The following is a 14,144-nucleotide window of genomic DNA, read 5'->3' as shown; positions in this document are numbered from 1 at the left end:
GTTGCTCGGGCTGCTGAAGGACGTGCTTCGCCAGCGCCCCGAGTTCAAGGTGGTGGTGGTGACGGTGCCAGCCCTGGAGGAGCGGCTGCGGGCCTTCTGCGGGGACCCTCCCGTGGTGCGGGTGCCAGGACCCAGCCCTCCCGGCCAGCTGGTGTACAGGGATCCACCGGCTCGGGGCCATGTCACGGCTGCGTGCCAGGCGGTATTGGACATTCACCGGCACCAGGAACCCGGCGATGTGCTGCTCTTCCTGGCCAGTGAGCAGGTGGAGACTGGGGGGCTGCTGGGATCCCTCCCTGGTAGGGTGCTTGCGGTAGAAGGGAAGGGGGTGTTGGGACTCGCTTTGGGGGGTGGTCCTGGGGACATGAGGAGCAGGGGGTTGCTCCCCAGCCTTGCAGCAAAGGGGGTGTCCTGTCACTAACGGTGTCCCCCACCTTGCAGGAGATCAGCGAGTGCTGCAAGGCCATCCACACCGAGGCTGTGGCCCTGAACCCCGGGCTGGGCCCGCTACTGGCCCTACCCCTGCACCCAGGGGTGGGGCGGGCAGCCCAGAAAGTCTACGAGGTGCCAGAGCAGTGCAGCGGGCCCCAGGGCCGGCATGTGATCGTCACCCACTGGCTTGCAGATTCATCCTTCTCCCTGGGGACTGTGCGCTACGTCATTGACACGGGTCTGGAGCTGCGCAGTGTGAGTACGGAGTGGGGTGCGTGGCTCAGCCTGGCCCAGCCCAGCCCCTTTTCCAGGGCAGGCATGGCCCTGCTCAAAGCCAGCTCTGCACAACTTCTTGGGCAGGACTGCCCCCCTACCAATTTCCACATGAAAATAAGTAGGGCCCTACCAAATTCAGGGTCCATTTTGGTCAATTTCATGGTCATAGGATTTTTTAAATGGTAGTTTTCAAGAATGCAGCTATTGAAATCATGGTGTTGTAATTGTCAGGGTCCTGACCCATAAAGGAGGGGTGTGTGGGGGGGGGTGGTATTTGCTACCCTTACTTCTGCACTGCTGCTGGCAGTGGCGCTGCCTTCAGAGGCAGTTGGAGAGTGGCGGCTGCTGGCCAGAAGCCCAGCTCTGAAGGCAGCGCCGCTGCCAGCAACAGCACAGAAGTAAGGATGGCCTGGTATGGTATGGCCACCCTCACTTCTGCGGTGCCGCCTCAATAAGCAGCTGGCTCCGGCCACCCAGCTCTGAAGGCAGCATTGCAGAAGCGAGGTCTGGTCTGGTCTGGTATCGCCACCCTTACATCTCTGCTGCTACTGGTGGGACGCTGCCTTCAGAGGTGGGTGCCTGGCCAACAGCCACTGCTCTTTGGTCGCCCAGCTCTGAAGGCAGTGCAGAAGTAAGGGTGGCAGTACCGTGACCCCCCCGACACCCTGAAATAACCTTGTGACCCCCTTGCAACTCCCTTTTGGGTCAGGAGCCCCATTTTGAGAAACGCTGGTCTCCCTCTGTGAAATCTGTATAGTATAGGGCTGAGAGCTTGTATTAATGGTGGGATGGGGCAGGGCTGGACCCCTGCCTGTTGCATAGGAGAGCAGCCTGCACAGCAGCTGTCGACAGACACACAACAACGGCCAGACTGGGTCAGACCAAAGGTCCATCCAGCCCAGTGTCCTGTCTTCTGACAGTGGCCAGTGCCAGGTGCCCCAAAGGAAATGAACAAACATGGAATCACCAAGTGATCCATCCCATCACCCATTCCCAGAGCCTGGGGTTGTGTGGCTGACCATCTTGGCTAATAGCCATTGAGGGACCTGTCCTCCATGAACTTCTCTCATTCTTTTAGAACACAGTTACAGTTTTGGCCTTCAACATCCCCTGGCAAGGAGTTCTACAGGCTGACTGTGCCCTGTGTGAAGAAATGCTTCCTTTTGTTTGTTTTAAACCTGTTGCCGTTAATTTAATTGGGTGACCCGTAGTGCTTCTGTTCTGCGAAGGAGTAAATACCACTCCTCGTCACTTTCTCCCTACCCGTCACGACTGTATAGTCCTCCATCGTAGCCCCCCTTCGTCGCTTCTTTTCCAAGTCTGAACAGTTCGTCTTTTTACTCTCCTCTTACGGAAGCTGTTCCATCTCCCTCAGCATTTTTGTTGCCCTTCTCTGAACTTCTTCCAATTCCTAAAGATCTTTTTAGAGATGGGGTAATGAGAAATGAATGTAGTATTCAAGGTCTGGACGTACCATGATTTATATAGAGGCATTGACATTTTCTGTTGTCTTATCTAATGATTTCCAACACTCTGTTCACTTTTTTGACTGCCGCTGCACATTGAGTGCATGTTTCAGGGAACTATCCACAGTGACTCCAAGATCTTTCTTGAGTGGCAACACCAAATTTCGCCCCCATCGCTTTGTATGTATAGTTAGGATGATGTTTTCCAATGTACATTACTTTGCATTTATCAACATTGGATTTCATCTGCCATTTTGTTGCCCAGTCACACAGTTTAGTGAGATCCTTTTGTAGCTCTTCACAGTCTGCTTTGGTCTTAGCTATCTTGAGAAGTTTTGTATCATCTGAAAATTTTGCCACTTCACTCTTTACCCCTTTTTCCAGATCATTTGTGAATATGCTGAACACCATTTATTCCTAGCCTTTGTTTCCTATCTTTTAACTGGTTGCTAATCCATGAGAGGACCTTCCCTCTTATCCCATGACAGCTTACTTTGTTTAAGAGCCTTTGGTGAGGGACCTTGTGTCACGGAGTCCCTGGGCGATGCTCTGGAACTATTCCATACGAAGCCAGCCAGGACTCTGTGGGAGCCTCCTCTCTCTGAATAGACGCTTACACAGCTTTGCCCTTCCTGGGTCTGACTTGGGAGCATTCAGCATCTCCATCCACACCGTGCGCTTCCTGCAGTGAGTCCGCCTGGGCCGGGGCTCCTGGGGAAGCCAGAGGGCCCTGCACCCCAACTCTGCAGTCAGACGTGGCTCTCAGCCAGCCGGGAAGGTTTATTTGGTTTATTTGGCCACAGGAACACAGCGTAGGGCAGAACTTGTTAGCACAGAAATCAGTGACTTTCAGCCAAGTCCGTCTTGTGGGGAGGGGATCCCAGAGCCAGAGCTTTTTTCCTCCCCCTGTGCCCCAAGCCAGCTGAGACTGACTCGCTTCCAGCTGCCTGACCCCTGCCCTGTCTGTTGCTCCTCCTCCTGTCTTTGTCTTGCTTCCTCGGCCAAGAGTCACTTGGTCGCATCCCCCTCCTGGGTCTCAGGTTATGAAGGGGCGGCCATAGCATCCATGCAGGCAGCTGGAGCAGCCCCCGCAAAAGTCACATACCCTCATTCCCATCACCTAGACACTGGTGCAGTACACAGGGAAACTGAGGCACACACAGCATTCATGTAAAACAGTAAGACACACATAGAACATAACAAGGGAAAATCCCCACTTCGTCACACTGTGTCAAAGGCTTTCTGAAAGTTCAAGTACACTATATCCACTGGATCCCCTTTGTGCACATGCTTGTTGACCCCTCAAAGAACTCTAGTAGATTGGTGAGGCATGGTTTTCCCCTTACAAAAACCATGTTGACTCTTCCCCAACATATTGTGTTCATCTATGTGTCTGATAATTCTGTTCTTTACTATAATTTCAACCAGTTTGCCCAGTACTGAATTTAGGCTTACCGTCCTGTACTTGCCAGGATCACTTCTGCTGCCTTTTTCAAAAATTCATGTCACATTAGCTATCCTCCAGTCATCTGGTACAGAAGCTGATTTAAGCACTAGGTTACAAACTACAGTTCTGCAATTTCATCTTTGAGTGATGAAATCCGACCTCTTGAGTGATACCGTCTGGCCCTGATGACTTATTACTGTTTAATTGATCTATTTGTTCCAAAACCTCCTCAAATGACACCTCAATCTGGGACAGTTCCTCAGATTTTTCATCTAAAAAGAATGGCTCAGGTTTGGGAACCTCCCTCACACCCTCAGCCATGAAGGCTGAAGAAAAGAATTCATGTAGTTTCTCCACAATGGCCTTATCATCCTTGAGTGCTCCTTTAGCACTCCATTGTCCCGTGGCCCCACTGGTTGTTTGGCAGCTTCCTGCTTCTGACATTCTTAAAAAAATCTTTGTTAGTTTTTGTGTCTCTTGCTAGTTGCTTTTCACATTATTATTGTTATTATTATTATTATTATTTTTTGGCTGCCTAATGATACTTTTAGGCTGTCTACACTAGCACTTACTGCAGTATAACTTCTGTTGCTCAGGGGTGTGAATAAGCCACCCCCTGAGTGACATAAGTTACATCTACCTAGTGCTGTCCACACCGGTGCTTATGTCGGCAGGTGAGCTTCTCCTGCCAGTGTAGTTACCACTGCTCGTGGGGCTGGAGTAGTTACCCTGACAGGAGAGCTCCCTCCTATCTGCTTAGAGCGGCTACGTTAGAGAGCTTACCGCAGTGCAGTGGCTAAAAACGCTGCAGTGGAGCTGGAGCCGTACGCTTGACTTGCCAGAGTTCATGCTCCTTTTTTGTTTTCCTCAGTGGGCTTTAACCTCCAGTTGTGAAAGGATGCCCATTTGCCTCTAGCTACCTCTTACTCTGTGGCTTGTTTTGATCCTCTTACTGTTCGTTGTTGTTTATACATTTTAATTTGAGCCTCTATTACAGTGTTTAAAAGAGTTTCCATGCAGCTTGCAGGCATTTCACTCTTGCGATTGTTGCTTTTTATTTCCATTTAACTAGCTTCCACATGTTTGTGCTGTTCCCCTTTTTGAAATTAAATGTCCCCAACTAAATCATCCCAGCCAGGGCTTTGTGAAACCTGACCTTAAAAACTTCTAAGGAAGGAGATTCCACCACCTCCCAAGGTAACGCATTCCAGTGTTTCACCACCCTCCTAGTGGAAAAAGTTTTTCCTAATATCCAAACTAAACCTCCCCCACTGCAACTTGAGACCATTACTCCTTGTTCTGTCATCTGCCACCACTGAGAACAGTCTAGATCCATCCTCCTTGGAACCCCCGTTCAGGTAGTTGAAAGCAGCTATCAAATCCCCCCTCATTCTTCTCTTCCACAGACTAAACAATCCCAGTTCCCTCAGCCTCTCCTTACAAGTCATGTGGTCCAGCCCCCTAATCACTTTTGTTGCCCTCGGCTGGATGTTTTCCAATTTTTCCACACCCTTCTTGTAGTGTGGGGCCCAAAACTGGACACAGTACTCCAGATGAGGCCTCACCAATGTCGAATAGAGAGGAACGATCACGTCCCTTGATCTGCTGGCAATGCCCCTACTTATACATCCCAAAAGGCCATTGGCCTTCTTGGCAACAAGGGCACACTGTTGACTCATATCCAGCTTCTCATCCACTGTAACTCCCAGGTCCTTTTCTGCAGAACTGCTGCCTAGCCATTCGGTCCCTAGTCTGTAGCGGTGCATGGGATTCTTCCGTCCTAAGTGCAGGACTCTGCACTTGTCCTTGTTGAATCTCATCAGATTTCTTTGGGCCCAATCCTCTAATTTGTCTAGTTCCCTCTGTATCCTATCCCTGCCCTCCAGCATATGTACCTCTCCTCCCAGTTTAGTGTCATCTGCAAATTTGCTGAGGGTGCAATCCACACCATCCTCCAGATCATTTATGAAGATATTGAACAAAATCGGCCCAAGGACCGACCCTTGGGGCACTCCACTTGATACTGGCTGCCAACTAGACATGGAGCCATTGATCACTACCCATTGAACCTGACAATCTAGCCAGCTTTCTGTCCACCTTATCGTCCATTCATCCAGCCCATACTTCTTTAACTTGTTGGCAAGAATACTGTGGGAGACTGCGTCAAAAGCTTTGCTAAAGTCAAGGAACAACACATCCACTGCTTTCCCCACGTCCACAGAGTCAGTTATCTCATCATAGAAGGCAGTTAGATTAGTCAGGCATGACTTGCCCTTGGTGAATCCATGCTGACTGTTCCTGATCACTTTTCTCTCCTCTAAATGCTTCAGAATTGATTCCTTGAGGACCTACTCCATAACATTTCCAGGGACTGAGGTGAGGCTGACTGGCCTGTAGTTCCCAGGATCCTCTTCTTCCCTTTTTTAAAGATGGGCACTACATTAGCCTTTTTCCAGTAGTCCGGGACCACCTCCAATCGCCATGAGTTTTCAAAGATAATGGCCAATGGCTCTGCAATCACATCCACCAACTCCTTTAGCATTCTCGGATGCAGTGCATCTGGCCCCATGGACTTGTGCTCATCCAGCTTTTCTAAATAGTCCCGAACCACTTATTTCTCCACAGAGGGCTGGGTGACCTCCTCCCCATGCTGTGCTGCCCAGTGCAGCAGTCTGGGAGCTCACCTTGTTCGTGAAGACAGAGGCAATAAAAGCATTGAGTACATTAGCTTTTTCCACATCCACTGTCACTAGGTTGCCTCCCTCATTCAGTAAGGGGCCCACACTTTCCTTGACTTCCTTCTTGTTACTCTTAACATCTCTTGCTAGCTGCAACTCCAGGTGTGATTTGGCCTTTCTGATTTCACTCCTACATGCTCGAGCAATATTTTTATACTCTTCCCTGGTCATTTGTCCAATCTTCCACTTTTTGTAAGTTTCTTTTTTGCAAGGATTTCACTGTTAAGCCAAGCTGGTCGCCTGCCATAATTACTATTCTTTCTACACATCGGGATGGTTTGTCCCTGTAACCTCAATAAGGATTCTTTAAAATACAGCCAGCTCTCCTGGACTCCATTCCCCCTCATGTTATTCTCCCAGGGGATCCTGCCCATCAGTTCCCTGAGGGAGTCAGTCTGCTTTTCTGAAGTCCAGGGTCCATATTCTGCTGCTCTCCTTCCTTTCCTGTGTCAGGATCCTGAACTCGACCATCTCATGGTCACTGCCTCCCAGGTTCCCATCCACTTTTGCTTCCCCTACTAATTCTTCTCGGTTTGTGAGCAGCAGGTCAAGAAGATCTCTGCCCCTAGTTGGTTCCTCCAGCACTTGCACCAGGAAATTGTCCCCTACACTTTCCAAAAACTTCCTGGATTGTCTATGCACTGCTGTATTGCTCTCCCAGCAGGTATCAGGGTGATTGAAGTCTCCCATGAGAACAAGGGCCTGCGATCTAGTATTTTCTGTGAGTTGCTGGAAGAAAGCCTCGTCCACCTCATCCCCCTGGTCTGGTGGTCTATAGCAGACTCCCACCACAACATCACCCTTGTTGCTCACACTTCTAAACTTAATCCAGAGACACTCGGGTTTTTCTGCAGTTTCATACCGGAGCTCTGAGCAGTCATACTGCTCTCTTACATACAATGCAACTCCCCCACCTTTTCTGCCCTGCCTGTCCTTCCTGAACAGTTTATATCCATCCATGACAGTACTCCAGTCATGTGAGTTATCCCACCATGTCTCTGTTACTCCAATCGCACAAAATTCCTTGATTTGTGCCAGGACTTCCAGTTCTCCCTGCTTGTTTCCCAGGCTTCTTGCATTTCTGTACAGGCACTTGAGATAACTTGCTGTTTGTGCTTCTCCCGGTATTCCACGTTCCCACTTACCTCAGGGCTTTGGTCTCCTTCCCCCAGTGAACCTAGTTTTAAAGCCCTCCTCACTAGGTTAGCCAGCCTGCTTGCGAAGATGCTCTTCCCTCTCTTCGTTAGCTGGAGCCCGTCTCTGCCTAGCACTCCTCCTTCTTGGAGCACCATCCCATGGTCAAAGAATCCAAAGCCTTCTTTCCGACACCACCTGCGTAGCCATTCGCTGACTTCCACGATTTGACCCGGGTTTTTTCCTTCCACAGGGAGGATGAACGAAAGCACCACTTGCGCCTCAAACTCCTTTCTCCTTCTTCCCAGAGCTACGTAGTCCGCATTGATCCGCTCAAGGTCATTCTTGGCAGTATCATTGGTGCCCACGTGGAGAAGCAGGAAGGGGTAGTGATCTGGGGGCTTGATGAGTCTCGGCAGTCTTTCTGTCACATCATGAATCCTAGCTCCGGGCAAGAAGCAGACTTCTCGGTTTTCCCGGTTGGGGCGCCATATAGATGACTCAGTCCCCCTGAGGAGAGAGTCCCTGATCACCACCACCCGCCTCCTTCTCTTGGGAGCCATGGTCGTGGAGCCTCCATCCCTAGGACAGTGCATCTCATGCCTTCCATTCGGCAGAGTGTCCTTCTGTTCCCTTCCCTCAGCTGTATCATCTAGTCTACTCTTCATATTAGTACCTGCGGAGAGAACATGAAAACGGTTACTTATCTGTATCTGCGTTGCTGGTACATGGACGCTCCCCTTTCTTGTTCTGGAGGTCACATGCTGCCAAATTTCTTCACCATCCTCCTGTCCCCACAGTGTTCCTTCCCAATGTTACTGACACATGTATGTACCACGACCACTAGCTCCTCCCCAGCACTACACAGACATCTGTCCAGATGTCTCCTCTCAACTGCAGCCTTTGCACCTAGAGAGAAAAGGCCCCATATCCCAGTCCCCTGCCCTGGGGCCAGATTGGAGCTGGCGCTCCCTAGAGAGGAAAGGCCACACATCCCATTCCCCTGAGCCAGCCAGTCCCTGCCCTGGGGCAGGGTCGGATAGGGTTGCCAACCCTCCAGGTTTGGCCTGGACTCTGCCGGAATCAGCATCTACTCCGGTGACCATTGAAACCAATCCAGGAGATCTTTAATAGGCTATTTTAAGAAAACGATGTCATGTTGGGGGAAAAAACCTCCTGGAATAGCTTCAGCCCGAGGGGTCGGAGCCAGTGCCCGCGGAGGGGAAGGGCCCGAGTCCTGTTTGCTCGGGCCCTGACCAGCCTGGGCGCCTGGCTGCGGTCCCAGGAATCTCCCTCGGGTGGCTGGGCTGACGTGGACCTCTGCTGGTGAGAGGTGGCACTGCAGCTTTGCAGAGCAACCCTTCCGAGCCAGCGGCCAGGACTCGCTGCGGGCGGGGGCTGATTGCTGCATCCAGCTGGCGAATGGGGAACAGAAGCCCAGCGCTGGCTGGTGAGCAGAGCACGCTGCTGGCCATGGCGTATCAGGCCGGCCTGCCCCTCACAGCCCTTGTCCCTGCAGGTTTACAATCCCCGGATCCGCGCAGAGTCCCAGGTGCTGCGGCCCATCAGCAAGAGCCAGGCAGAGTCACGGAGGCAGCGGGCCTCAGGCAGCCCCCCAGGTGAGCCCCTGAGCCCGCAGGCAGCCCCCCCCAGGTGAGCGCCCGGGCCGCAGGCAGCATGTGTTATGGACGCTCTGGGAGCTGTCAAATCCGTGCGGCTGGCAGGGCCAGGCTGAGGGACCAGCCTGGATGTCTAGTGGGGCAAGCTCGCTGGGCTGCAGCTTTTGGCTCCAGTTTGCTGCCCCTCCCCTCCCCCGTGCCTCTTCCCCAATGCCAATCCCGCCTTCAGTCCAGCTCGCCCCCTCCCCCCCTGCACCCTACTCCATGGCAGCTCCCCTGTCGTCTGGCAGGCACCTGCTTGCGCCTCTACTCCGAAGCCTTCTATGAGCAGTTCCTCCCGGCCGCCCCCACCCCCCACGTGAGTGAGGCCAACCTGAGCCGTCTGGTGCTGCTGCTCAAGAGACTCGACATCGCTGACATGGGCCAGTGCGACTTCCTTGACCGGCCAGGTACAGCCCAGGCGCTGTGGGTCGGGAGTGAGGGGTGTCTGCAGGTCTGGGGTTGGAACTGAAGGGATGGGAGATGGAGTGAAAAACATGGGGCTGCTCTCTGTGATCCATTAACAATTGAGGAGAACGGTAAATGGCCTGTTAACGAGGTTCTCGGCTGGCCCCACGCTGGGAGGAGCTGCTCCCCTAGCAAGGACAGCAAGTGAGCTTGGAGGGGCTGGAAACTGCAACAGGAGACTTGGCCTGGGGACCCCCAGCTCCGCTGTGGAGAGGGGCAGTTGGCAGGCTGGGGGGATCTGGCAGCAGGAGAGATGGCATGCATGCGGGGGGCCAGAGCTTCTGGGGGAACCCCACCCCTCCGTCCCAGAAGAATGGTCTCATCCTGGAGGGGAAGGGGAGGGAGCTGGCAGGCCTGGCGTGGGAGTGGATAACTGCTGGTGCTGCGGAGGGGGGTGAGCCCTGCGGGAAGGGTGTTTGGCATGTTGTGCAGGGCCCCAGGGTGGCTTTGGCGGTGGGGCTGCGGCATTGGCACCTCCCCTGCCCCCCAGCTGACTCCCTGCCCCCAACCAGCCCCCGAGTCCTTGATGCAGGCCCTGGAGGACCTGGATTACCTGGCTGCGCTGGATGATGATGGGAACCTCTCGGAGGTGGGGATCATCATGTCGGAGTTCCCCCTGGACCCCCAGCTGGCCAAGGCACTCATTGCCTCCTGCGAGTTCGACTGCGTCCACGAGATGCTCACCATGGCCGCCATGCTCACGGGTAGGGAGCCAGGCGCGGGCACCGTGCCCCCCTGCGGCTCCAGCCGGCGGCGGTGTCCCCCATGAGAGAGAGCAGCGCCAGGGCTCCGGCTGGGGGATGCGCTCCGAGTCAGGCCTGGCTGTGCTGTCTGTCTCCTTCCTTTCTATGGCTGAGAGAGGTTCTCTCTCCAAAAGGCCTAGTCCCCAGCCAGCTCCCCTCAGCACTGCGGGGAGCCGCAGGCTGCAGGCCACACAGCCTCCTGGGCCATCCAGAGCTGTGCTGGGGACTGTGGGGGCAGCCGCAGGGAGAGCCCTGCCGGGCACTCGGGTAACCCTTTCCCCCCTGCTTCTCCCCAGCCTCACCCTGCTTCGTGACTCCAGTGGTGCGCTCCGAGGAGGCTGCAGCCGTGCGCCGGCGGGCCCTGCTGCACCCCGATGGGGACCACTTCACCCTCATCAATGTCTTCAATGCCTTCCAGCAGCGTGAGTGCCGTTCTGTGTGCGGAGGGGATCTCCCCAGCATCTGCTGCTGCCCACGTCCTGGCATCACCCACCACTTGCACTGGCTGGCCATATCCCATGCCCAGCTCCTGCAGGGCTGGGGCCATACGCGTCCCTGCCCTGGCAGGGCGACAAGGTGCACTGGGGGCAGGTCGCGGTTCCAGAGGCTACGGGTACTCGATAGGCCTGTCTCCCCGGTCCCAAGCCGCGAGTGGTACCGGGCGTCCCTGCGGGGCTGGGGCTGGGTATGACAGACGTGGGCAATGGAGAGGGCGGGGACAAGAGCCTGGCGGAGAGAAGGGGCAGGCTCCCAGCTCACGCCCCTTTCCTACAGATGAACTGGATGAGGGCTGGTGCCGTCAGCACGGGGTGAGCAGCTCGGGGCTGCGGCTGGCGGGCGTCGTGCGGGCCGAACTGCTGGAGGTGATGCAGCGAATCGAGCTGCCCGTCTCTCCCCCCGCCTTTGGCACGGATGACAACGTGCTCAACCTCAAGAGGGCACTCATCTCTGGCTACTTCCTCAAGGTGGGGGGGGCCCTGCAGGGGAGGGGGCTGCCAGGGTCCCTGCGGGGGAGGAGGGGCACTGCATGTGTACCGGGTAGGGGCCCCTGCGCAGGCTGCCCCGGGCGTCTGCAGGGGGTGGGGGCACTGCCCTGGCTGCCGGAGACTCCGCTTTGTCTGGCCCCACTGACCCCTCTGTTCCCTGCAGGTGGCCCGGGACATCGATGGCTCCGGGAACTACCTGATGCTGACACATAAGCATGTGGCCCACCTGCCCCCCCAGTGCTGCTACGTGGTGCGGAGGCCCCTGCCCCGCCCGCCCCCCTGGGTCCTGTACCACGAGTTCACCATCTCGCAGGACAACTGTCTCAGCGTGGTGTCTGAGATCCAGCCCCAGATGTAAGGGTGGGCGGGGGATGCTGTGGGGGAGAGGGGGAGGGGAGTGCCCCGCTGCGGGAGGGAAGGCAGCCGGGGCGGGGGCGGGGGGAGCCCACAGCCTTGTCTGTGGCTGGCTGCAGGGCAGTCCCTGGCGGTGCTGGCAGGGTAACACCCTGCCTGGGGCAGGGCCTGGCACCTTCTCTGGGCCTCTCCAGCCTCGTGCCCCTTCGTGCTGCCCAGCCCCTTGGTGTACCGGGCCCTGGGGCAAGGGCCAGGCTCAGTCAGCGCTGATCTGCTCTCTCCCCGCAGGCTGGTAGAGCTGGCGCCCCAATACTACCTGAGTAACCTACCGCCCAGCGAGAGCCGCGACCTGCTCATGGAGCTGAGGGAGAAGCTGCTTGGTGCTGCGGAGCCCCTGGGCCAGCTGGAGCCAGCGCTGGATGGGGCAGGGGACAGGGAGGTGGAGGGCAAGGATGTGTGTGCACTCCAGTGAGTGGGCACAAGGGGCTGGCTGGGCTCCGCTGTTGTGACAATGGGGGGGGGGGTACATGGAGCCCCAGGAGGGCGTGCAGAGTCCTTCCCCTGGGCCGTGCCCCCCCTCCAGTCCTCCTATGCTGCTGTACCTGCCCCATGCTCTGCCATGTACTCAAGCTGGCTCCTGTGGGGCTCCCGGCCCTCCCAGCTCATGGTGCAGGAGGGCTGCCCCCCACCTTCTCTCTGAGCCACTTCGCCCTAGCACTACTGGCTGCTCTCAGGGCCCGCTCCTCCCTGCTGGTGTGTTACCTGGGGCCTTCTCTGCTATGGGGCACAGCCTCCCCCTGGGGTTGGAACAAACTGTCCTGCCCCACACACTCCATGGCGTAGGGCCAGGCACCACATATGGGCTGGGGCGCAGGGGGCGCTGGCCCATAGCCTGACTGTATAAAGCTTTTCTGTGACCTTTGTTCGCAGCCTGGTGTCCGTTGCTCTGAGCCGGGGCCTCAGTATCTGCCCCGGGCTGTGTCCCCTTCCTGGCAGTGTGCCTAGCCAGCCAGCTCTGCAGGCCCTGGGCCTCGTCCCCAGGATGCTGGGGGTGCAGCCTTTCCCGCCTGCATGGGCCTGGGGCTGCACGTTCAGGACCAGTGCAGGACCCCACTGGCCACTCACCCAGGAGCTGGGGATGCTCAGCTCTCCGGTTGCTGTGCCCTTCCTCAGAGGTGGGACTGTGGGCCCAGCTCCCCTACCCCTAGAACCACTACTGCCCCCCCCCCATTGAGCCTGCTCCAGCCCCCTTCACGTTGCTCTTCATGGCCCCTGCCTCAGCTCCCCTGACCTTCGTCTCCCCAGCCCTTCTGCAGCAGCTCCCTGCACTGGACCCAGGTAGAAGCTTGAGAGCCGAAACAGCAGTGTGCCCCTCGTAACCTGCAGCCTGGGGTTCCCTGCTCGGCCTGGCCAGGGGAGCAGCTACCTACCCCCTACGCTAGCAGCGTGACAGTGCAAGGACTTCACCCTGGGCTCCCCTCTAGCGTTAGCCCCAGTCTCTGAACCCCTGGGGCTGCAGGCCAAGATGGAGCCAGAAGCCTGGAGATGCCAGCTGCCCTCTGCCTCCCCTGCAGGCTGGTACAGTTTGTGAATTGTTCCCATGTCATCAGGGCATGTTGGCCCCTAGCAAGGGCAGGGGTGGGAGCAGAGCTGAATGGGGGCTGTTGGGGCTGCAGTATGGGGTCAGCTGCTCCTGGGATCCTGCCTCCCTCTTCTCCACTTGGGTGCCGGCTGCCCTAGTGGCTGCAGCCTCCCCAGGGCGTAGGGCCCAGCACCTGCAGGCTGCATGCTGGGGTGGGCAGAGTTGGGCGTGGGGGCTGCTCGGTGCATCTTTGGCTCTCATGTAAGCTCCATGGGGTCGCTGGGGGGGAAGGGCTCTGAACCAGCTGGGACCAATCTCTGCAAGAAGCCTGGGCCAGCCAGGCCCAGGGCACTCTGCCATCCTGGGCTGTGTAAATAGGGGCAGAGAGGTTATGTCCCCTCTGAATCTGGCACCAGTGCGACCGCTGCTGGGATCCTGTGCCCACAATCCAAGAGGGGTGTTGACAAACTGGAGAGGGGGCAGAGAAGAGCCAGGAGAGTGACTGAAGGGTTGGAAAACCTGCCTTAGAGCGAGATACGCAGGGAGCTCCATCTAGCGTGAAGAGCAGGTTCAGGGATGACTTGACCCCGGCCTGCAAGTACCTACAGGGGGAACAGACACCTAATAGGCCCATCAGGCTAGCTGAGGAGGGACACGCTCAGCCTGGCCAAGGGGTATGTTTTTGACAGGGAGGGGAATTAACCATGGGCCCGGATCCCTGAGGGAGGAGGTGGATTCTCTGTTCGATCCAGGCTGTGTCTAGCAGCTCGGCCGTAGGGGTGAGTGGGCAGCTGGGCTCTGGCCTGGGCTGTACAGGGGGGTCAGACTGGATCGTCGCAATGGGCCCTGCTGCCCTCGAT

General features: G+C 56.3%; 1 protein-coding gene across 1 annotated transcript; it reads left to right on the top strand.

Moving 5' to 3' along the window:
* Positions 1-4: 4 nt before the first annotated feature.
* DQX1 (DEAQ-box RNA dependent ATPase 1) lies at positions 5-12,625 on the top strand (the record flags this gene model as incomplete). Its single annotated transcript, XM_043513859.1, has 9 exons — positions 5-265; positions 442-687; positions 9,013-9,112; positions 9,403-9,561; positions 10,132-10,323; positions 10,659-10,784; positions 11,137-11,327; positions 11,512-11,702; positions 11,991-12,625. Coding segments are annotated over 9 exons (1,650 nt in total), but the record flags the coding sequence as incomplete, so codon positions are not given.
* Between the last annotated feature and the right edge of the window lie 1,519 nt (positions 12,626-14,144).

The sequence above is a fragment of the Dermochelys coriacea genome, chromosome 4 (assembly GCF_009764565.3).
Source record: "Dermochelys coriacea isolate rDerCor1 chromosome 4, rDerCor1.pri.v4, whole genome shotgun sequence".
NCBI lineage: Eukaryota > Metazoa > Chordata > Testudines > Dermochelyidae > Dermochelys > Dermochelys coriacea.
This window is presented reverse-complemented; position numbering and strand designations above follow the sequence as displayed.